The sequence below is a fragment of the Myotis myotis genome, unplaced genomic scaffold, assembly GCF_014108235.1.
Source record: "Myotis myotis isolate mMyoMyo1 unplaced genomic scaffold, mMyoMyo1.p scaffold_m19_p_5, whole genome shotgun sequence".
In the NCBI taxonomy this organism is placed as follows: domain Eukaryota; kingdom Metazoa; phylum Chordata; class Mammalia; order Chiroptera; family Vespertilionidae; genus Myotis; species Myotis myotis.
In genome coordinates this window covers 36,470,722-36,495,645 of record NW_023416357.1, presented here as the reverse complement: position 1 = coordinate 36,495,645, position 24,924 = coordinate 36,470,722, and the positions used below count along the sequence as shown (strand labels likewise).

At 42.4% G+C, this 24,924-nt stretch overlaps 1 protein-coding gene across 8 annotated transcripts in view; it reads right to left on the bottom strand.

Annotated features, from left to right (window-relative positions):
- Positions 1-3,425: 3,425 nt before the first annotated feature.
- Positions 3,426-24,924, bottom strand: part of PIK3R1 (phosphoinositide-3-kinase regulatory subunit 1) — an 83,399-nt gene continuing 61,900 nt past the window's right edge. For 6 of the 8 annotated variants that reach the window (XM_036309166.1, XM_036309159.1, XM_036309161.1 and 3 more), the window contains 11 exons: positions 24,593-24,794; positions 24,324-24,403; positions 12,341-12,443; positions 11,505-11,603; positions 11,221-11,401; positions 10,838-10,963; positions 10,076-10,218; positions 9,663-9,839; positions 9,497-9,565; positions 8,705-8,875; positions 3,426-7,625 (listed from right to left, as the gene is read on the bottom strand). In XM_036309166.1, the coding sequence (XP_036165059.1) occupies positions 7,436-7,625; positions 8,705-8,875; positions 9,497-9,565; positions 9,663-9,839; positions 10,076-10,218; positions 10,838-10,963; positions 11,221-11,401; positions 11,505-11,603; positions 12,341-12,443; positions 24,324-24,403; positions 24,593-24,794 (1,541 nt within the window). In that variant the 3' untranslated portion in view covers positions 3,426-7,435. Of the gene's footprint in view, positions 7,626-8,704; positions 8,876-9,496; positions 9,566-9,662; positions 9,840-10,075; positions 10,219-10,837; positions 10,964-11,220; positions 11,402-11,504; positions 11,604-12,340; positions 12,444-13,822; positions 14,314-15,944; positions 16,155-24,323; positions 24,404-24,592; positions 24,795-24,924 lie in introns of those variants that run through there. The other 2 variants (XM_036309165.1, XM_036309164.1) reach the window with 2 other exon arrangements.

Sequence of the window (24,924 nt, the reverse complement as noted above, 5' to 3'; positions counted from 1 at the left end):
CAGGTGTTTTCACCAGCCTTTCCTGTCAGGTGGGGCTGGGGGCCACACACCACACCACAGTGGGTGGAGCTGTGGCTCAGCTCTTCTGCCTGGGTGTGGCAGACCTAGCTCTAGGGCCAGCAAAACTCCTCAATTAGGACTCAAATCAGACAGGTCTGTACCCTGCCAAGGACCCTGGTCAGAATGCACCACTGACTTAGTTTTGCAGATTAGCAAAGCTGCTGGTTGGGCTCTGCAGGTAGGAGGGTAGTCTGCCAAGATCTGGGTGCTGGTTGTTGGAAGGCCCTCTCCTCTTCTCTGTCACAATCAGAGTCCCAGTAGTTGAGCCCTGCAGAGTCCCCTGTGGGGCAAGACCAGAGTAGGGGTTCCCAAGAAGTGCTCCACAAGGCTGGGGGTGGGGGCTAGAGGTCACCCCTGAGTTCTCTTTTCCCACTGAGGTGACATAGGCTCAGGGAAGGGTCTGCATGTAGCTGTCCCTCTTACCCTTGTCGTGTAGTTTCTCTTGGTCTCTGTGGTGCAGGGGATGCTTCAGCCTCACTCCTGAGTTCTAGGATTCTCTGAGAGATGTCTTGTCCATGAGTAGTTGTTAGTCGTTCCTCTGTGAGGGAGAGCTATGTCAGGAATGACCTACGACACTATCTTGGTGTCTCTCTTGTCAATGATAGCCTGATAGCCATTCTAGCAGGTGTGAGGTGATACCTCATTGTGGTTTTGATTTGCATTTCCCTGATGATTAGTGATATTGAGCACCCTTTCATGTATCTATTGGCCATTTGTATATCTTCTTTGGAAAAATGTCTATTTATGTCCTCTGCCCATTTTTTTTTTCCAACCCTGTCTTCTAATTCACTGATCTGATCCTCCGCTTCCCCTAATCTGCTGTTTGAGACTAGGTTCAGCTCTTAGGGACTAGCTCCAACCTTCGGGATGGGCCTCAGCTGTTCGTCTTCTGCTCCTTTTTAAGTTGGGTTATTTGTGGGGTTTTGTTTTGGTTTTTTGCTATTGAGTTGTATGAGTTCTTTATATATTTTGGATATTAATTTCTTATCAGATACATGGTTTGCAAATATCTTTTCCTAGTCTCTAAGTTGCCTTTTCATTCCACTGGTTATTTATTTATTTATTTATTGCTGTGCAGGAGTTTTCTAGTTAGACATAGTCCCACTCATTTATTTTTTATTTTGTGTGCTTTAGGTGTCATGTCCCAAAAAATCTGTTCGAAGACCCATTTCAAATAGCTTTTTCCCTATGTTTTCTTCTAGTAGTTTCATGGTTTCAGATCTTACAGTTAAGTCTTTATAGAAATCTTACTTTTAGGCTTTTTAAAGGACAACTTCAGGAAACAGTTTTTTAATGGGCTGATACAGGATCAGATCTTAACATAGTACACTTACATGCCACTCGCTGTGTCCTAGAGGATTTGCAGGCCACGTTCTCTGACCCAGTGCCCTGTGCTTTAGTTAGATGGGCAAGGTGTCATTTCCAAGCATATGCCCCTCCACATTATCAAGAACTTGGCTGCTCATTATGATACAGCTGAAGTGTAGCTTTAAGGCATCTGCACGATAAGTGGGCCCTCATCCTGCTAATGCTTTCTTGGGCATCATCACTGACAACACAAAGGGCCAATACTCAATCAACAGCAGTGGTCTGCAGTCACCAGTCATCAGTCACATTGTGGGTTATAACTGTGATCAAAGTGCAAGTGGAGAACTTGGGGGAGGGGAGCACTCTCATTCAGTGTGCTCTGTTACAACGTACACTCTAGAAGCAGTCCTGAAGACTGTCTAGAGCAGTGATGGCGAACCTTTTGAGCTCAGCGTCAGCATTTTGAAAAACCCTAATTTAACTCTGGTGCCATGTCACATATAGAAATTTTTTGATATTTGCAACCATATATTTTATATATTTAAATGCCATTTAACAAAGAAAAATCAACCAAAAAAATGAGTTCGCGTGTCACCTCTGACACACGTGTTATAGGTTCGCCATCACTGCTCTAGACTCATAACCTTATTTCATAGATATGGAGGCCCAGACAAGTAAACTGAGTTCATCACGTTTCCACAGCTGGTTAAAGACAGAACTAAGACCAGCTTGAGCCTCCTAAGGTGTAAACCAGTCTATTTCCTTCCTGTGGAGAGCCTACACTATGAGCATAAATTATATAAAGCATTCTTATATCACTCATTGATGTACTAGTTCAACAATCAGGTGAACTTAAGTAGTCAGTCTCAAACTTGAGTGTGCGTTAATATCACCTGGAGAGCTTGTTGAAACAGATTTGCTTGGTCCTGATTGGAGAGTTAGTAGGCCAGGGGTGGGGCCCTGGAATTTGCACTTCTACCAGGCAAATCATCAATGAAGGATATAAATACGCTTTATATAATATATGCTCACGGTGTAGACTCTCTACAGGAGAGAAATAGACTGGTTTACAGCTTAGGAGGCTCAGAAGCCAGAGGCTTAGACTGAGAGCCCTAGAGTGAGGTTGCTTAGACCCCAGAGAGGGTCTGCCTGAGGAGCAGGAGCCACACACAGGAGACTCACTTCCTGGCAGCCAGAGGGCAAAAGACCCTGGGAATACAGTTCTCTGGAGTACAGAACAGAGCAGGGGAAAACTGATTCTGAGTTACTGCCATACAGAGAATCCGGACTCATTACTTATGTGCCCCTCATCTCCATTACCGGACCATGTCTTCATGTCCAGGGCTCTCTCTATGCCCACAGGTAAAGTCAGCACCACATATATATAGGATGTTCCCCCAAAATGTATAATAATTTGAATAATTATTAAGGCAGTGCTTATTAAGATACATTTCATTGTCAAAATGGAGTTATCAGCTGTTAAAGTGTGTATACTGTACAAGCAAAGTGGCATTCATTGTCATAAATTCACTCAGCAAGGAAAGTGACATAGGAGTTATTTCAGAATCAGAATACTTTTTATCTGTATTGACTAGATGCCACAATGCGAAACCTGAATCTGTTGTGTGGTTGGCTCTGTCTGCAACTCCATGTCACACTCTGCATGCTACTCAGTGCCTCATGCTGCCCCTGTGGGACAGACACACCAACTCAACAAACCATAGTTTGTAGAGAGCAATTCTGAAGGTTTGGAAGTGGATGGTGGCGGGATTGAGGGACGATGGGTATTCTATTTTCTTATAGCAAGAACATGCCTTGAAATGACATCACCTAGAGATTATGTCATCATTAAGGACATGGTGTAATTATGTAAACAACACTAAGCAATCATTCATGTGACTGCTTTTCATGGCCTTCCCACTTTACAAAAGTGAGGTGGTAGAATGAAAGGGGGTGGGAGGGAGACTATAGAGACAGCAACTTTCATTAACCAAAAGAGCAAGAGAGTGGTTTCAGAAATATTTCTTAGGCAATAATTGAAATTTCAAACCATCACATACGTTTCAAAACAACCTTTATTCTGTTTGAGGCCCTAATACAATGCATTACAGCAACTTAAAACAACAAGACATAGCTCCATTAAATCTATAGCTTGAACCAAGTGTCAAGGAGGCACACTCCCCCCGCCCCCCACCCAGGTTGCCTTGTAAAGGCAAAATTACAACAGACCATCACATCCTCCCTCTCGTCAAAAGACAAACGTTATTTTAACAATGTCATATAAACAGATTTGTAAAAACATCCAACAGACCGTAGCTTTAAAAAATACACACATATAAATGATTTTTTGTTTTTGTTTTTTTAATAGCAGCATCCTGGGTAGCTAATGCTATCTCATGGTGACAAGTTTAATGTTAAGTTAGATAGTGTTTCCAATTTTGTTCCCTCCCCACTCACACTAGTATTTTATATAACTAGATGTTTAAAAAATAAGAATTTGGCATTTTGGAACTTTGTCTCATGTGAGGCATTGTGCTTTTAAACTGCCCCTTTCTTAAGTGACCCTGAACTCAGATTTCAGGGTCTGCTTTCCAGCTGACTTGAATACCATGCATAGCAAAAGCACAGTTGTTAAAACCAGCAGAACTTTTCTCCCAGTAAGGAACATCAGTAGGACTTCCCAAACACATTACTAGTTCATAACCAGCTACATGACAAAGCAATAGGTTCCCTATAGTGACAGCTCACATACACACATTTTGACTTGACACACTGAAAACAAGGATTTCCAAATTAAGCGAGGCCAGCTTCCCAAAAGGAGTTAACTTTTAAACACAGGGGGGAAAAAAACGCCAAAAAATTATGAACTTCTCACTTCACTTGCAAACAATTTTCACCTTTGTAAGACAAAACAAAGCAAATTCACAGGAAAAAAACCACCCATACACATATATAAGAACTATACTAGACATTTGCTTGTTTGCACTTGAACTCAACTGTGGATCTGTTTTGGCTGAAAGGTGTACTGAAAACACAGTCCATGCACATATACATATATACATATATCAAGGGCCACGAAGTTTTCAGATGTTGCAAACACATGCTTTTTGCCTTTTCTCACGGTTATAATATTTCTCTTGTGTCTAATGTCAGGTCCCAGTGCTCCTACCTTATAGCCCCGTCATAGCCTCTCTGAAGCCTAGTTCTGGCTTTATTTTTAGGATGCTATCTTGGGTAGGGGAGATCAATGCATGGCTAAGAAAATGTCTCAGAGCACCTCTGCTGTATCCATTCATACTTGTGAGCCACTGAGACGATGTTGTTGGATGACTGTCTGAGGAACCCAGAGAGCCCTGCTGGTCAAACATCTGGAAGGACATAGGTGGTGGGCATGCTACACACAGTCAGGAAGGCACCTGGCAGAGGGGTGACATCACAGGTGTGTAACTCACTGTGATATGGAGTGAGGAATCCTGCCTTTGCAGTGCAAATAAAATCTATTGTTTGTGCTTGTGAGATGCAAAACTAAGGCAGATGCCTACTACCATGTCATCTTGCAAAATGTTGAAGCAAAAACACTAACAAAACTATGAAATGTATTGTTAATGAAACATTCCATTTCAGATCTTATATTTTGGAAATTAAATGAAAATTATTTATACTTAATAGCATACATGGATGTGCTACCAAAAAACAAAACAAAACCAAAAAAAACAAGAACAAAACCACTCTTGTTTACAAGCTACTATTAACTAATTGTTAAACTTCTGTGAGACATGGAAGGATAGTTTTAAACCAGACACCCAGACTCAAACCAGGAGAATCGTCAGTTGTCTGGAGATGAGAGAGAGGTGGTCAGATCAGTACAGTCAAGTCTCAGGCTGACAGTCTGGCTGTCATGCTGACTATTGCTCTTGATATGAGTAGCTTCATGAAAAAAGGACCAAAAAAAAAAAAATACATTTTACAGTTAAGTCAGCTGCTAGACACATTCTTTCAAAAGAATTTTTAAAGGAACAACGTTAAGAAAACCAAGTTCCCTCACCCCAATATTTGAAGGAAAGAGAAATAAAGGTATGAAATTGTAAGATTCCATCTTAATCCACCAGCGTAGTTGACTATGGTTATAATTATCCTTTATTCCTCCCAATACATGCACAATTTCCACGGAACAGAAAGGCTTTTTGCGTATGTGAATCAGGGAGGCCTCTCACTCATGCCCCGAATTGCAGAGATGACTCTGACACCCCTTCCTTTTCCCCACAGTGAAGTATAACACATGCAGTTATTTGGATGAATGAGAAGGACTGTTATTACGATTCCTGAAATGGCCGTGACTTTAGCGAGTTCCACACAGCCCAGAGCAGTAGCAGTTACCATCATGCCTCTTTGCCTTATGGTCTACGGTGAATGGGAAGCTAGGAAAATAACAGCCGGATAAAAATCTTTTCTCAAATCATGTTTTCTCAAAAACGAATGTTTGTTGGTTGTGACAGTAGTCTAATGTTAAAAAGAGACATTTTCTAAGTGTAGCAATTTAACCTTGAAATCAGTGTTCCGAACGAGGGTCAGCACTGGAACATCTGACCAGCCGAGCCGCACTGGTAAGAGCTGTAGCAGATGTGTAATTGTCATAATTGGCAATAACTAGCAGGTGAGAGTGGGAAAGACTGAAGTATAAGCAACTTCCCTCTGCAGTTACCTACTTTTTCTCTAATCATGAGAAAGAGAAAGTGCATTCCACCACCACCCCCCACCTGTACAACCTTTCGCTATATCCCTCCTCCCCAGATTCAGGAAGTTCACAATTCTTTATGAAACAAACATTGCCAGGTACCGTATTTTAAGAGTTTTGAAACAACATTGTCGAACTCCGCGACACTTTTGTCATATTCATATATCTTTCTCTTTTTTATTGAATAAAGCAGCTTTGAAGCTTATCAGGCACTGCCCAACAAAACATTTAGTCCAAAAAATCTGTTAGGAACTTTTTAACCTTGGACTAATAGCCAAGTACTCTGTACAAGAAAAACTGTAAAATATTTCATAGTTTTAATTCTGAAGCCTTTTTAAAAAACTGGCATCCTGTACATTTCTTCTTTAAAAAAAAAAAAAAAAAAAAGTAAAAGAATAAACAAAATGAATATTAACACAAAAATCAGGAACAACAGTATTTTCAAGCAACAAAAATTGGGGCAGGGGAAGCTTATTCTGAACGTACATTTAAAACTGAGATAACAACTTAATGAAAATTAGGAATTGCATAGCGCTGTGAATTTAGCCTTCAGCAAAACAAAACAGAAGCTATTTGGTATTGATACAAATCCATCTATTTGATAGTTAGTCATCCAATATTATGTACATATTTTATATACTAAATGTCACTTGAAGTCCTGTTTTCCAAGTTCCGTTTTTCCAATGGTAGGTTTTGTTTTTTGTTGAAAAGTTTAAACAAAACGCTTTCTGGCACTTTGCTGCAACAGAATTTCCTCTGAACACATGTGAGCTGACGTTCGCCCCAAAGTGTCCCTTGTGAGTGGAAGTGCCTTTCTGCTACATATCGTTCATTTGTTAGGAAATGAAATAATCCACAGTGCGAAGTGTCTGGGTCCACCGTGCACAGCAACACCAGGCTAAACCAGGCTGGACCGAGCGCTCCCGGGCCAGGGCTCCACAGCCCCGTGCATCCTCGGTCTCCAAGGTCCCAACTTTGAGCTGGTAAAGCTTCAGAAAGCATTAACGAGCACCATGGTGAAGGCCTCTTTGTCCCTGCACGCAGAGATTTTTGCATTTATTTTTCTCTGTGTTGTGGTGGCTTTAAATTAAACCAAAAAAAAAAAAAAAAAAAAAGGAAAGGAAGGTTAAGCACTCCAGATTAGCAACGTCTGGTCATCGCACAGTGCTGGCTGCATGTCTTCCCCTACTGCTTTCTTTTTGTCGAAAGCTCCAGTCCCATCTGAAGACGTGGTCTCCGCAGCTCAATTCACAGGTCAGGCTGGAGAGGAGCCCTGTGCTTTCCAGAGGCCTCGGGTGGTTGAACATCAGGAGGAGGACCGGAGGGCACGCTTCATCGCCTCTGCTGTGCATATACCGGGTAGGCTAGTGTGACGTTGAGGGAGTCGTTGTGCTGCACGAGGGAGGTGTGTTGGTAATGTAGCACCAGTTCTTTGAGGGAGCTGTACAGGTTATAGGGCTCGGCAAAGCCATAGCCAGTTGCGGTTTTGTTTATGACACAATGCTTTACCTCGCCGTCCACCCTAGAGAGGAGAGAGAACAAATGCATTGTGACCTTGACCGGGACAAACTGTGACGCAGCTAGGCGTTTTTAACAAAATCATCATCAAAAAGTACACTTGACACAGGCCGGGGCCCACGTGGGCAACTGTCCCAGGTGAACTGCCAGACTCGTGGCTTTGCCACCTACTTACTGGCTGAGTGACTTGGGTACGGAACCCAGCTTCACTGAGCCGCTGTATTTTCATCTTTAAAATGGTGTAAGAGGAACATGATAGTAATGTGTGTCACCAGGTGGCTTTGAGAAATGAGATGATGTGCACGATGTGCTTGGTAGAATGCCTGGAATGCAGCGAGCACGCAACAAGGGGGAGCCGCCGGCCATCAGCGCCGCGGTGTGACCAGAGGTGTGACTAGTTATTAATAGGATCCCTTCTCTCAGGCTGGCTTTCAAGTGTCTACGTGTCTCTCCATCTTGGCACTTACGCAGAGCTCTTCTCACACCTCCTTCCTATAGGACGTCTCCATAAATGAGAGAGCTTGCAGGGTAGGATGTGCTTTTAGAGCAAGCAAACTCTAACATGGGCCAAATAAACGAGCCATGCAGCCTGCGGGCCCCGAGTTCGACATGCTTGTTTTAGAGCCTCGCACTCGGAAATGACGCCAGTGACCCAAAAACTCACTGTCCATTCAAGGTGCTCCCTGGACTATTAAGAAATCAACAGAAAGAAAATATGCCAGGGGACAAACATGTCTTCTGGGTGTAATTACCTCAAGGACAGTTCCTGATGGGGACTTTTCACCTGTGTGTGGTGCTCTTATGTGAGTTACCTCAGACTCTATACTAGCCTCGAGGCAAACATTGCCATTTACATTTTTAAAAAGACTTAAAGTAGTTCCTGAATTGGTACCCAAACAAAGTAGGTCTCTTTCTACTAGACTCTACTGACAGGCAGACTTTAAATATCATGCCTGTTTTATTCCCTCTTCTACACTGTGTGCCATAAGATTCTTCCAGGTTAGAACTTTTCACCTCCCTGCCCATGGCTGGCGGAATGAACCCCCCTCCAGGAGACAGGAGATGTGGGCGGGAGATACATACACTACAGAGCAGGCGTAGCAGCCCTGTTTACTGCTTTCCCGGACCAGGAAAGTGCCGTCTCGCTTCCCTCGTAGTAGGTTCTCAGCCTTGTTTCGGTTGCTGCTTCCAACATTCCAGGTCTTCTCGTCATGGTGGGGCAGATCTTCATCATCCTCCACCAGCGAATATTGGCTGAGGAGGGAAGGGAGGAGGTTCCTAAGTGAGGTGCATGGAGCCACAAGCCTACCCTCACCTTTTCTACCTCGGTTCTGCCCCTCCTACAAGCAGGCCAGACCAGCGATCACCGGTCTGACCCAACCAGCCCTCCCTCTCATCTAGGGAGGGGAGCCTTCTAGGTAACTTCCCTGGACAAAGAAAGAGTCAGTATTAAGCTCAGGTACCTGGGCAGAGAGGAAGGTATTAAACAATCCTGTTTGTCCAGTTTAGATCAGGAAATTGATGGTCTAGGAGGATTGCCAGCTTTCAAATAATTCAAACAAAACATATGCTTAAGCTTCAAAAACATACTAAGCCTAATTCTGTCCTTTTTTTTAATTGTTCCAAAAATATGTTGGGACATCACTGTGGACACAGTGTTGGAATGGGGGGGGGGGGGGAGGGGAGTCTGTATCTTCCCTCCCTAAACTCTCCCTTTAAAATATTCTGGATAATGAGACTGAGTTTATACATTTTCTCCTACAAGATGTTCCAAACTCAGTAAAATTCCTCACTTGTTCTCTAAATAAGGCAAGTCATGCATTTTCCTAAAATGAAAAAAAACCCCTGCTGCCGCCATCTGTGGTAACGACTTACTCTTCAGTGTTTTCATTGCCCAACCACTCGTTCAACTTCTTCTGCCGAACACCTTTCTGAGTCAACCACCTGAAAAAGAGTTTCAGAGAGAAAACGCATTCAGAACTTAGCCTTAATTTTAGCCACTGGCAGTCATTCCCTTGCGGGTTCCGTGCCCACCACTTACATCAAGTACTGGTCTCTTGTCTTTCTCAGTTGGATGAGGTCGGGCTTAATGCTGTTCATGCGCTTGTCAATCTCCCGATACTCAGCTGCCTGTTTCTTCAAGTCTTCCTCCAGTCTTCTTCTGCTGTCCACAATTTCACTGATCCGAGACTTCAACTTTTCATAATTATGCATAATCCTGCAGGCAAGAGAAACGCACCTGTGATCACCCGAGTTCATCATGAAGGTATCCCCCAGTTTATATGAAAAGGCTCCCTGTGGAGCCCCAGCCATTTTCCTAAGGCAAGGAATGCTTTGCTTTCCCTTCCCGTTGTTTTCTAAATATGCACAGCACAGAAAGCAAGATCATTTTTAAGCAGTTTAAGAATATCCTGGTTATCTCTAGCAGAACAAAGGAACACTCCTCTGACCAACCTTTGTATTTCTTTCTCATTGCCTTCACGTTTAAACTTTTCTATGTACTCTTTACTGTAGCGCTCCTGTGTTTGGCACTGTTCTTCAAATATTTTTATGGTTTCATTAAATGCTTCAATAGCTGTTCTTTTCATTTGGATTTCCTGCAACACAATATTAGTAAGACCATGTCACACCTTTCGTAGAAGAGGTGATTTCTTATTGTGAGAGACTCCCATTATGATTATCTAGAATGTTAAGTACTTTGTTAGCAAGGTGGAACTCTAATTCATAGAATCACTAAAACACTATCACAAAAGCACACACTTCCTTTGGGAATTATTCCAGTCTATGGAAAATGACTACCTGACAGTTTCCTAAGTTTTCATCTTGGTTAAAATCATGCCATTTTATCAGCAATTCATGACATCCGTCTTGTCCTTTACTCCCCCTGCCGGTCCCGATGGTTAAATCCCTATTTCTGATATTAGCCAAGTTCCACAAGTCTGTGGACCTTCCAATCTAAAAATAATTCTTCAATCAAGAATTATGTCAAATCAACTTAAAACTCACAGTAACCTCTTCCTTTCTCTTGTAAACTTACTATTCTGATAGGCTTCATTTACAAATAGAGATATAATGAATAAATTACTAGAATAATCCACAATGATTCACAAATGAGCTCTCAACCTTTTTATTCTGTTTTTGAAGCTGACTAATATGCGTTAGGTTTTAATAACTAACACTTCTAAAATTATAATGTGATTTTCACAGAAAACTCACCTGGGAAGTACGGGTATAGTCCTCATATAATCTATCATATTCCCGACTTTTTTCTTGAAATTGAGTGTTATATTCATGTAATTTTTTTCCTACAGCTTCAATATTATCTTCTTTGACAACTTGATCCTAGAAGGATTAGAGAGAGCAGAAGAAAAAGCAATTCAATGGATAAGGTATGTAATCAATTAAGAACTATTTAACCAAATATCTGACGTGGAAAAATCCTTAGAGTATTTTATTGAACTACTCTGAAATTGTAATTTTGTGATTACAAGTACAAAGCTTTTCAAATTTCATTACATGCAATTCATCTGCTTCTAAGTGTTTCTAAGCACTGAAAGTACCTTATTTAAATGACATTAACAATGTGAGCATTTGATTACCTGTTGGTATTTGGATACTGGATAAAGTAACTTCACATCCAGCTTGGGATTGTACTGAGCTAGAGATTCATTCCGGTAGTGGTTTATTAATTCAACCACAGAGTTGAAGGTTAATGGGTCCGAGAAGCCGTATTTCCCATCTCGGTGAAATATTTTGATTAATTTGTTATTTCCTCCTTTCCTGTAAATACAATATGAATGTAATGGCATACTATTTCCTTTAAAGAAATGTGTTTTAATGTCAACTTGAACCACCCCGGCTTTGCCTCCATTCTCTGACTCACCTTAGTGTAAGAGTATAATCTCCGTGCATTTTAGTAGATGCATCTCGTACCAAAAAGGTTCCGTCAGCTGTATCTCGGAGTTTTTCATTCACTTCCTCCCTGATGTGAAAAGAATACAAGACAGGGCTTACCTCAAGGATTTAGTGATTATCTAAACAGACTTAATTTTTAGAGCAATTTTATGTCCACAGCAAAACTGAGCATAAAGTGCAGAAAAACCCTCTAACACCCTTCCCCTATAGATTTATACTTATTAATTACATTTTCAAAGCTCAACAATTTATTCTTATATAAAAAACGTTACAAACTCCATCTCATTATAAACAGGTGCATGGGAGTTAAAAAAAACAACCACCTACTTTCACTGTCCATATAACTGTGGTACACGTTTTTATTTTTTAACCAAAGATGCTAACAAATCAGCAAATCATGATCCCAAAAAGGTTTCCTGCCCATCCCTCCCCGCTTAAAAACAAAAAGCTAAGAATAAAAATGCCACTTTATTTTACTGTGTGTGAGATAATCGTATGAATTCTTAGAGTTCTGCGTGACAGGAGTGCCTGCACGCTGCCTTGGGCAGGGCCACTTGTCCCGGTGCCTCCCTGACATCTGTCAATAATCGAACTTCTCAGTGTGTAATTTCCGGTGGCACCAGCACCCACAGCTCTCCAGCGTCTCAGTGACTTCTCTGGTATCCTTTGGAAGGGAATCCAGTATGCTTCAATGCTTATATTGGATGATATCCTAAAAATGGAACTTAGCAAGCTGGTGCTTTTCTTTCTCTTAACCTAAAACTCTCTATCGCTAGTGAAAACTAAGCGTTTCTGTGGGCTTACCTCGAGATATCTCCCCAGTACCACTCAGCATCTTGTAAGGACATATTGTTATTCATACCGTTGTTGGCCACAGTAGTAGGTTTTGGTGGTTTAGGAGGCAGTGCTGTAGATTAAGGAGAAAGGAAAAAGTTGTTTGCGACCCCAAACTAACATTTTAAAACAGACCTAATTTCTTTGGATGAAAGTAGAGTGTGACATACAGCAATAACTCAGAAGTCCATGAAACATGCAAGATTGTTTTCTTCTAAAAAAAAAAACAAACCAGAAATCTTTCAGAGTACAGCTCAAAGAGAAAAGAAACTGAAGAAAACAGCTTGGAGATTAATAAATGTGAATTTCAGAGTAAATCCAGAGTTGTGCCATTTTCTACTTCTAGGTTCTAGTTATAGTAAAGTTGCATGCCTGGTCAAATCCAGCTGAAGTCAGAAACCATGCATGCACAGTGAGCAGGAGGAATCACATGGGTTGGCTTTAATTTCCTCCTGTTTAATTAGGAGAGACAAATTTGGCTTCTGCCCTCCACAAATGCTGGTGTGGTAGAGGCTCACCTACAGCAATATGTTTTCAGAGGAGAGTTAGTATTTCTCATCTTAGTATTTCAGGCACTGTTCTGCCAAAAGCCACTCTAAGAAACTCATCCTTGACCTAAATCTCTTTAGTGTTAATTTTTTATTGGAGAAATTGTGCTCTATATGTCAACTGATTAAAAACTATATTCCTCTTTCTCAATGTCAAATCAGTATTCATATACCAATTGGTGACAAATGAAAGGCTGTGGTATTTCTGAAATTTCTTCATTGGGAAATGGGCTAATAACATAGGGATAAAATAAGTTAGAAAGCACAATAAACCCAGGACTTTTTAGCTAAATTCTAAGTCATAAGTTTTAAAGCACAGTTACGATTTTAATTTATGTGAAATTATTTCAGAAGTCTGTCAAAAGACTATGTGATAAAGACTAGGACTAAGGAATGGACAGCCAACTTCTCTTCTCTTTATAGTATCCTAAGATAGTATCTTAAGACAGGAGGCAAAATCTCAAAGTTTGATTTAGAATAGTTTCCGGTCACCTAGAACTGAGTTGCAATCATTGCTACATTTTACATGCTTTCTAAAGTACCAAGTGCTATCCCCACAAAGTATCACACTGTTCTCCTCCATTGGCAACAGAGAAAAGCAGCACAAAGGAGACATCAATTCAATTACAGGAACGCTATACAACAATATAACCCAAATAGCAAAAGATCTTAACAAAAGACACCAGTGAAAAACGGACATTCCATTCATATCCATTCAAGTAAGAATAAGCATTTACCACATACAATCTGATCTGCCTGCTTCCACAGGCTATGATCAAATGAATTATTATTAAATTAGAACAAATTAATAAAAATAGAAATCTAAAGAGGCTCTATTACAGAGTTGTCAAAAAAAAAAAGCCACAAAATTAACTAGCTTTCTACAAGAATACTGCAGTATTACCTGGTGGATCCATTTCTATATAAAACATCAAGTCTGTGCCACAATTTATATCTGTCTTAGCATATTCTAAATCCAGGTCTTCCATATTCCAAACAGTGTTGTACATTTGTGCGAGAGTTTCCTTGGCTGAGCTCAGTTATAAGAAAAGAGTCCGGCTTTCTTTGTAATGGTGTCTTGGAATTCATTTTAAAACCTATAAGGGGCTGCACTGTAACCTATTACATCACACAGCCCAGCCAATCAAGTCAGAAAAATGTCACCAGACCACTCCTGCTTCATTATTTCTCTTCTGTATCAGCCTTAGCACAACCCCAACCTCACTAAGCTACATTTAATAGAACTGCAACATATACATGCTCATCGTTTCCAAAAGCTGTTTAATTTGACTGTTCTCCTCCAGCAGTGAGTTTTCTAATTCCCTTTTTATTACTCCTTGCAGCTTGGTACGCTCCGCTCTTGGCAGGGTGACAAAAGCTGATATGCTGCAGCACGTAGCTTTTTTCCCCTAGTGCATCTGGGTTTTTAGATAGCCCGATCATTCCTTGGTTTAAAAATCTTACAAATGCATGAAAACGGTGTATTTAAGGTATATTTTACAGTCCTTAAATACCTCCCATATGTATTAAAAGCAGAAAGGACTCAGGATATTTAATCTCAGTCCTACGTAAAAACTCAAACACTGTCACAAGCGTACCACATTAGAAAGCTCAAGCACAAGGAAATACATAGGCAAGCTCTCCTCCTCGACCAAATACTGCAAAGTCAAAACTACACTTTATGGACTAACACTGGAAATTCTTAACAGGAATGAAGAGGTCTGTTAGCAGAAATAATCAACAGAACTGTCAACATCATTAATGAGAATTTTAATGTTACTGCCTAACAAGACTGGTCAAGGTAAGCTGTCTTCCAAATAGAAAGAGGCCATACAGATCAGAATGCAGAGGGGGAGAGCTGTCTCGGCAAAGTATTCTCACCGGTGAACCCATCCTGGGATTTATTGTGTTAATACTGCTTGGGTGGGCGTGGGGATGATGTAATCACTTTTTGGGTAGTTGGGGGTGGGAAGGGGGCTTTTATCTCCTCTACCTCAAATGCCTCGCACTGGGGAGGACTATTACTATTCCTTCTTAGCAGTACTTAATGTAAAGACATCAATTCCCCTATAAGCCTAATTATTAATCTTTTTTTCTTCCAAGCTGTTCTCTATATAATCCGGCTGCTCTTACTGGAGCCTAAGGTACATTCCCCTTAAGAAATGGTCCCTCTTTGCAATAGGATGCGAGGGAAGGAAGAAGGGGGGTGGGGGAAGCCCTCACCCCATGTAAATGTGGCTGATTTAAAAAACTATAGTGGGCTCTGTGATCTACATAGTATTTGTGTGATTAAAGAGCACAGAAGCCCTAAAAATTTACTCTTAGACATTCTATCCGCGTTGGCATCATAAACTATATAAAAGAGCAGGGCAAAGGCAGGTCATTCTCTGAGCACTATTCACTTGAATCCCCTCTCTAGTTTATAATTCATCTTCTCATTAACCATGAAGGCAGACTCAGCCTAAAAACCCTCCCACTCACTTTTCTATTTGCCTAAGAGCTTAAGTAAACCTAAACTCAAGTAAAAGTGGCGGTGGTGGTGGCCTCAAATAAGATTCAGAAAGAAATCTCTCGGTTTAATAAAAACAGTGATACCCCCCACCCCACCCCCACCCCCAAGGAAGGGAGACAAGTTCTAGCCTCCAACAGAGGGCCACATGCCCTGGAAGCACTCGGTGCAAACCAGGGCAGAAAAGGGAGCCCATGTGGCACAGGGAGCAGGGAGACAGGTGATTTTCCATGTCTCTCCCAGGCCTGGCCAGGCACCAACTTCCAGCCCGGCACTGTGTAATTACCTCCTTCCCGCTTCCACCCTAGCCCCATCCTTCCCTCACACTGTGCCCCTCCAGGAAGGAGTATCGCCCTCATCTGCCAGCTGCCCTCCCCAGGGAGTGCTTAATCAATCTCTCTCTCTCTCTCACAGAACTACAAAAAAAAAAAAAACACCACAAAAAAAAACAAACAACAAAAAAACCCTAATGCAACAGCGAAGGGGCAGAGAAGTGCACAAATTAAAAGCAACTTACTTTGCAGGTTATGCATTTCAACGGTTTCTCTTTGAAAGCCTGTATCCGACAATGAAAAAAAAAAAATCCAAAAAGCTATTCTTCCAGCCAGCAGGACCAGCCCCCGCGGCTCCCCCCACGGCTCTCAGGCAGGCGGTGCTGGCTGCCAGCGCGCAGGACCCCTGGGACCGAAGGAGGATCGCGCCGCTGCACCCTCACCGGCTCCCCGCGGAGACAGCCGCTGGACGTGGGTCCAGTACCCGGGAGGGAGAAGGCACCGGCGCTCGCAGGGCTCTCTCAGATAAAGATCGCGGCTTCATGATTAACTTGGGCAGGTTCAAATATTTGCTGAGCCAGGGATTTCGGGGAGGGGAGGAGAGCCCAAGTCAAAGTCAAAGTTGTCATCTGCTAACAAGTGGCCAATGCCTGCCCAACTCGCTCATTTTCACCGAGGAAATGAGAAGGCCATTGTGCGGGGACCTAAAATAGTCTCTCTAACTGGCTGCGGCAGCGCGCTCGCTGGCTCGCCGGGCTCAAGTGGCCACAGTGAAGCGAGGCACTATGCGCAGCCAAACACAGGAAGTGGCTGAGCTAGTTCAGCAAAAAATAGAATCAAAGCCCTGCTTGTAAAGGCCTGAACCCTCGGAATGGCCCAGAACACCATGCCTTGCTCAGTCCACCGCCTCCCACACCCAAGCACAGGCAGCCCGCAGGTGTAACAGGAAAGCCCTACGCAGCAACTGGGCAGGGAACAGGTCTACAAAAATATTTCAAGTCCTAGGGAAGATGACTCTAACTCTGCATAGATACCATGCTCCACGACCACATGAAGATTGAGAGAGAAAACCCCAGCTGCAGCTACTTCTATAGTCAATTGCAACTTGGGCTTCAATAGCCAGAGGGTTTTGTAATAATTAGGAGGGGTGTCTGCATCGGGTTCATGCAATGGCCACATGGAGCAAAGGATGGGAGAAGGGCAAGCAGAGAGAATACCTTTCGGGAGGATGTTTGTCCTCTATTTGAGAAAGGTGCAATGAACCAGACTTAATTAAAATTTGACCTCAGAAACTTTTCACTCGTATCAGCTTGACTATTACTCCAAGAACCAAAACACAATAATCATACCTTTAAAACCAGACAGCAATTTAGAGATGACTTCAAGCAATTCCCTCATACTAAACACACACACACACACACACACACACACGATTCTGACCAGAGGGGTAAAGTGGTTTGCACAAGATTATAGCAGGAGGACCAGAACTCCTTTTCCTCCACCCACTGGCCCTGCCCTTCACTTCCCTCTGCCAGAGAACGTAAAAATTAACAAGTGAAACTGAAGCTAATGTCTTCTAAGCCACATACCAGAAATTTCACACTTGCAACAAAACTGACTTTTTATTTTCTATTTTTAGCTTATCTAAATTTTTAAAAAGCTACCTTCAAATTCTCTTTGAAGAAATATGGGTGTGGTCTCTAACATCCTCAGATTCTGTATAGGAAGGTGACCCAATGGTCATATGCAGGGATAAAGATTGAGGTGCCGATATAATGTCTACTACACCGGCAGGAACCGGGGAGCCGGTTTCAGGATTACTTGCAACATCTGGGAAGTGCTGCTGCACTCACAGTGAAAGTGACTTTACAAACTTTCCGCTGGTGTAACTGGTGAAAGATCTCCATTTCTAATGAAAACAAAAACTGTGTGTAAGTGCATCTTCCAGCTCCTGCCCAGTGATTACAGGGACCCGTGGTTAGTTCAGAGGCTACCCTTGCATCGTGAGCAGCATAATCTTGCTCTATTTTTAAAAGTCTTTCTAAAGCTAGAAACTTCGGAAACACCAGTCTCTTAAGCATACCTGTCTGGAGGCACATGATGATTCATGCCAAAACCTTCTAAGATTAAAATGCTTTCTAGTCCAACAATATATTTTCTGTTTCAGAAGAAAATTATCCACTGGAAAGCAGTACACCCTCTACTTACAGAAAATTCTTAAAATAGATTTGTAAACTTTGCTTAGAATTTCTCACAATATGTATCATCATCTACCATAGAGGTTCAATTATATTACTGAAAGTGTGAGCTGGGTCTTTTCCTCTTCAGTTTTAGTGGTGGAAAAGTGATCTGCAGACACATGCTCTTTATTAGCTTAAAAAGGGAGCCCTCTGCTGGTAGAACAGAGTCAGTGACTTCTGCTTGGGAAAAACCAGGCAAGTTTCAGTACTTTTCATTCATCTCATATTACGTCCAAAATTTCACACAAAATAGATGTCCAAATGTCACTTAATCTATATGATTCACTAACAAATAACTAATAAATCAAATGCACAGATGTCATAACAACGTAGGAAATATTTTTCATGTGGCTGCTAAGCTCTTGGATGAAAACTTATTTCTTATTTATCTGAGACTCAAAGACAGCCACCCTGGCGAACTTACACACATAATTAAAAATAAACTTTAGCCCTCCAAATTCTTCAAGACAATATGTCTTACTATTTTCCTTTTCCCAAAGTTTGGTAAAACTCATTTCTGAGGCAAAAATAGTTCATATTTCACTTCTCAGCAGGTCCCTTAACCACTAAAAATACCTTTGAAAGTTACAGACTGAACATTATATTCATATGTGCAAATCACCATCAAATCACGATTGTTTAACGACTACCATTCATCCTGCACAACTTCTTACCTGTTTTGGTGGGCTATCATTTCTGAACAAAAGGCCACTTAAAAAACAAACAAAAACATGAACCCAAATCATCCTTTAAGGGTTAAATGAATGCCTCCCTTTATAATTTAACTTAAAACAACTTAGGACAAAGGGGCTTTTCAGGATGATGCAAACTCATCACTCCCTATCTGGCTCTTCTAATCACCCTGCATGGAGAAGACTGTCCATTTGAACTGCTAAATAAACTCAGGTTTGCATATGCGCAAAAATGACATCCTACCAAATATCTGAAAAGGTGCATCCACTGCTTAGTGGAGTGAAGAACTCCTGCCCTCTCATTTCCCCCTCAGCCACTGTCTCTGGAAATAGAAGGCTGCACTGTGAAATCAGAAGTAAAACTGAGCTGGATGCCAACATACGCACCCTGAAATGTTTCTTTTTCAGAATACAAGTAAAATTTCCTATTTTTTTTTAAATATATTTTATTGATTTTTTACAGAGAGGAAAGGAGAGAGACAGAGAGTCAGAAACATCGATGAGAGAGAAACATCGATCAGTCGCCTCCTGCACATCCCCCACTGGGGATGTGCCCGCAACCCAGGTACATGCCCTTGACCGGAATCGAACCTGGGACCCTTCAGTCCGCAGGCCGACGCTCTATCCACTGAGCCAAACCGGTTTCGGCAAAATTTCCTATTTTTCAATACATAACCCTGATGGCTTGCCTCTGTTTACTCCAACCCATCTAAATGTATGCATGCATTTTTTTTTCAAGGTTTCATTTCTTAACTTTAAAACAACCTCTAATGTCAGGCCACATTTTAAATTCAAAAAAAAAAAAAAAAAAAAAAAAACACCAAAAAAAACCAAATCAGAGAAAAGTAAAATTCTTTGAATGTCATTTCACTCTACCTTAGTGCTTTGGTCCTGGTGGAAAGGCAAGCCCAGAGACTTTAAAACAAGATTTATGAATCAGGCTCTTCAGGATGAATGTTTTGCAATCCCCCAGTGGTTAAAAATTAACTCTGACAGGTGTAAAAGGGCAGGGGGAGAAAGAGTCATGTATTTTCCTCTCTGGACTTGAGGTGCCATATCAGACTTCAATTATGCTACATTAATATTTCTGAATGTATCCATGAAATCTGAAATATGTAAATATACTTAGAATGGGTTTCATTCAAAGGCAGCCCATGTTAACTGGTCCTGTTTTTACTTTAGTTGCCCTGTAGTGATCTGCTTTAGCTACCTAAGCATTAGCAGGGTAAACATCACACCATGATTCAAAAAAACCTGCTGTTTGAGCTTTAAATGTGTTGAAGACCTTTAGTCACAAAGGGCACAGCACTTACGCTATGCTTAACCTCAAACCTTCGTTTCCCTCCATGAGGGGAGAAGCCTTGCATTGCAGGTTTGCTGGGTACATTAACAGAGGTGGTATGTGAAAGTGCTTTGAAAGCTGGGGTGTGTACCAGAGGTTAAAAGACAGTTCACTGGATGATTATCATTCTGTGCAGTTCTATGCAAGGAAGAGCTCCAAAGGAGAAGCGGCTTTTGTCCCTGGGAAATGTGCTTGAGCAGATGAGAACACTTACGTGTAAGAGGACAAGGGGCTTCGTGCAGATGCAGTGGATGGCAGTGTCTGGGGCTGCTGTGCACAGCTGTACATTGTGTGCACTGTGTGAAGGCACCTGGGCAGTGGCAGGAGGAACTGGCACTAAAATCCAGGCCCTTCCACTCGCCATGCCACGCAGAGGAAAGGGCCTCCTACAAGGGCACCTTCCTCCCTCTCAGCATGCACCCACTCCCGAGGCAGCAGCCGCCCAGAGAGGGTCTCTCTCACATTTGCAGGCTCCCTGGCCTGGGGCCTATCCCTGCTGGCTAGGAACGGGGGTGGGGATGGGGTCAGAGGGGAAAACGGCCTCACAGGGAGACCATGAGACAGTGCTCACCAGGAATGGGGAACAAGGGGGATCGGAGCTGAGAGTGAGGCAAGCTCTCGCAGGGCCTTAAAAACCAGAGCTGACCCAACACACAGCAGAGACCACCTCACAGTTCTCACAACCACCCCAGGACAGAAGCATTATTCCAATGTCAAAGGCCGGAAAACAGTTTGGAAAGGCTGAGTTACTTGATAACGAACTTGGCAAGTAAGTAGCAGGAGCTGAAATTCAGACCCAGTTCTACTTGACTCCCATGGTTCTTTCCACCGCGTAGCCGACAGAGGGAGTGATTAGGAGCCTTATGACAACAGTTATGAAAACTGCATGTGGCTCTTTACTGTCTGTGACCCAGAGGAGCAAACTGCATGTACTTTTAGTTGATTACTTGCTGGAGACTTAGAGGACTTCTGACTGGCACTGAGAGCAGCACTGCTCACGCAGGTTCCACAGACCCGGGCAGCAGGGCAGTGGAGTAGAGCCCTCCACAGACTCGAGAGTCGGCACCCATGGGTCGGGTGCTACCCCATGAAACCCTTAACCTCTGCTGGCTTCCCCTTTTTCGTGTGCACACAAAGAGCTGGGCAATACTTTCAAACTAAGTGACGCCTTTATGATACTGTCACTGAAATATCTCCTGCTCTTTACAATCTGATAAAAATATCAAGCCTCTATTTCTTTTTTAACCCAAACTCAAACCATCTTCTGTCACCATATATTAGGCCCCCTTTACACACACCCCACACCCACTTCCCTCTGGTAATCACCATCCTGTTGTCTGTGTCTATGAGTTTCAGTTTTATATTCCACCTATGAGTGAAACCATATGGTTGTTAGCTTTTTTCTGATTAATTTTGTCAAGCCATTTCATTATTTCTGTACTTGGCAATTTATCTTGAATAAATCTTTGAAACTCCTTGAACTGAAATGTTATTTCTCCTTCCCCTATTCAAACTGTTCCTTTTATTCAAAACCCAATTTAAGTCTTATTTTTCCTATGAGCTTTTTCTGTCGACTCAATTACCCTAACAAGGTACCAATCACATCCCTAAAATTATTTTTGTACTTAGAATACAAGCCCTTCGGTCTAGTGCTTAATTAGACATGATGTGCTAATGGGTCCTATTCGAATTGACACACTGCCTCAAACATCATCAGTGTTGCCTGTCCGTTCAAGTTCTATCTGGTAAAAACTATCAAAGATGTCTTTGTCCCATAATAGTCTTGCTACCCCTTCCCACAAATATCATTCACGTGCTCATTTCTATCCACAGTAATAAAGTTACTGCAAGTGAATGATTTGTAACCGTTTATGGAAATGCATGGGTACTGTGTTCCCAAAGCCCTCTGGTAAAACCACGCACGCGCTGGGGCAATGAGGGGACTGGAAATGTCACATTCCTACCAGGCCTAAGAAATCATTTCTCTGACCCAGGGCCTCCTGCCAGTCACCTGCACTGGAGCCATTCCTGAGCAAAGGTGTCCGGGATGGGGCGTTTTTCCTGGGATGTGTCATATGTTTTCACAGGTGAGAGACGCTAAAGCATCCCTTTAATTCCAAAGGGCCTATACAATTTCCAGACAGCTAGGAGATAGCACACCGAAGTAAAAATGGCTCACCATGGTTTAAAATGACTTGGGTTCATTTTTTGAAGAGGCTGTATGAATTCTGGGATGGTCTAGCAAATGTTCAAGGCTTCATTTGTCTTTATGCAACAGAGCTGGTGGAAGTAATCCACCTTTGGAACTGCCGCACCAACTTCCTTATAAAAAAAATGTAGGTAGGGTCTACGATATATCAAGCAGTTTTGTTTTTGTTTTTAATCCTTACCCGAGGGTATTTTTAAATTGATTCCTAGGGGGGTGGGGGGCATTCAAACATCTATGTGAGAAATATCAATTGTCTGCCTCCCGTATGCGCCCCAATCAAGCATCAAGCCTGCAATCTAGGTACACGCCACGCCCCTAACTGGGAATCGAACCTGCAACCTTTTTGGTGTGTGGGATAATGCTCCAACCAACTGAGCCACCCAGCTGGGACTATCAAGCACTTTTAAGTGTGTATTATGAAAATGGTTGCAGATGAATCTTTTCTTTGGCAGAATTCAGCAGAAACTGATAAAGATGTTTGATCAGTTTATACCAGTCACTCATTAAACTCCACCACTGATCCTACTACACCCATGTGATAAATTCTCAAAAACTCCATGTGATAAATTCATTTGTGGGTGTCTGTCACACCCTGGTTGGTGTTTAGCTTCCATACCTCCCCTCTCCAGAGGGGGAGCCACTGAGAAGACCAGGACGGTGGTACCACCTAGCCCTTCCCTGCAGCAGGCCCTGTTGCTCCCCTAGGGTCTGAGACAGACCGCCACACTAATCAGGAGGAAGTGAAACATCATAGCCCAACCTTTGGCCCAGCGATCTACTTTCTTCCTCACTCGTGTGTGTGATTAGTTTAGGGAAGGCCATCAATGAATGACTATAGTGCCATGTTCCAAACCTGTGCCGACCTCTTCTCACAGGGTCCTTCCAACACATCCCGGCATTCTTTCCTGCTGAGCCCACAGGCAACCTCTGAACATCGACACAGAGCTCCAAGACCCACTAACAAATGACCCACGCATCACAGGAGATGAAATCTGTGGACCACCACCTGGGCTTTAGTCCGTGGCCATCCTTGTCGACAGCCGTCTCTGCAGTTTACCTATAATGCGAGGCCCCCCTGTGGAACATCCTGCTTGCTGTGATCTGGAACACACCACACCTGCCTTAAGTACCACTTCTGCTGCCTCTTCTCACCTCTGGAGACCATATTTTGGGCCTGTCCACAGGAGCCCTGCCCAATACCCACCTGGCTTTACCCCACCCCTACAGGCGGGCTGTAAGCACAGGCCCTCGCCTCTCTCAGTCTGCTCCACCCAAGTGGAAATAACCAACCCTGGCCATGGAACACCTAGAGGGGCACAGCTTCAATCTACACTGCCTGACAGTGACCCTGGGTTCCCACGGCTGCCCACACAGAGGTAAATCTGGGAACTCTCAGGAGCTACCTCTGAGGTTTTATTTAAAGTCTAAGCATAAATGAAGAATATAAGCAACACCTTTTACTGGTCCTGAAACTTCACTTATAAGACCTTACTCACTATTTTAAATGGCCAGCTTTTAACCGGCATATACAGCAAAGTAAGGTTGCTTAGACTTTCCACAGTAGAAGAAAAATACATCAGTTTAAATTAAACCCACTGCTAACACGGTCTACATTTCCTGCTTTGTTAAATGGCTAATTGAACGCCAGCCTGCTTTCAAAGAAGGGCCTGGCTTGCTCTAACGTGCTGCAGTGAACTCCCTGGTTTCATGCTGCTTGCGTTCCTGAAAATGTTTATTTTGACAGACATTTCTCAGCATACCTGCTTCCAAGAAACACATTCCCAAATACTTTAAATTATATAGTAATTATAAATCCCTACTTTCTCAATATTAGAAAGACAAACTAAAATGTCAACAACTAAAATGAGCTCCATAATTTATGCAAAACTAGAAACATAGAAGTTGAGGGGAACAGAGAGCTCTCCCAAGAAGCTCATCGAAAACCAAGATCATTTCAAATCCACACACACTGAAATACGGATGACACTGACCATACACACTACCATTCACCTGTGGTTCTTTAATCACAAGAACATGTTATTACAGAAACGTAGGCTATTTCAGATGAAGTCTAAAGCCACCATTTATCAGGCTCTAAAAACCAAACAATGAATGAAATTGGAAAGTTCAAAGGGCACTACCTGGTGCTGGCTGTCGCTCGCTCCATTCCGTTGAGATTAAAATTTCTATAACTTTTCGGAGGGGTTCAGCATTCTCAGAGCTACAGAAAAAAAGAGAATTCCATTAGAAACCTTCTCCCTACACAACAGACTCATCTTCATTTATACACATTCCAATGTAAGTGTACACATGGGTCTGGGAACTAATATCTTTAGAGTAAGTGTGAAGGCGAATCAACCTAGGACTACCCTCATCATCCCCAAACGCATGTTTCTCTTCTTTCACTCACCTGGCTGCAGGGAATCTGAAAAGCAGAGGGCTGAAAAGTTCCGAGAGCACTCCTGCAGTCAAGAGGTTCTTGCTGGAGCTTTGGGAGAGCTTGAAGAAATGTTTGAGCAAATACTGAAGCGTAAGCCAATACTGATGAGGTATGTTCGGTGACCTAATGAGCTTCTTCAACAGCTGGATATAGTCTTCGGAGCTTTGTACTTCTACAGGTTAAAAACAACAAGAAAGGAAATGAGAAAAGAATAAAAGATATTTCTAGGTACCAGTGAATAAGCACCTAAAAAATTCCTGTCCTTCTGGCTATGGAAGAAGGAGCCATTTAAAACAAAGTCA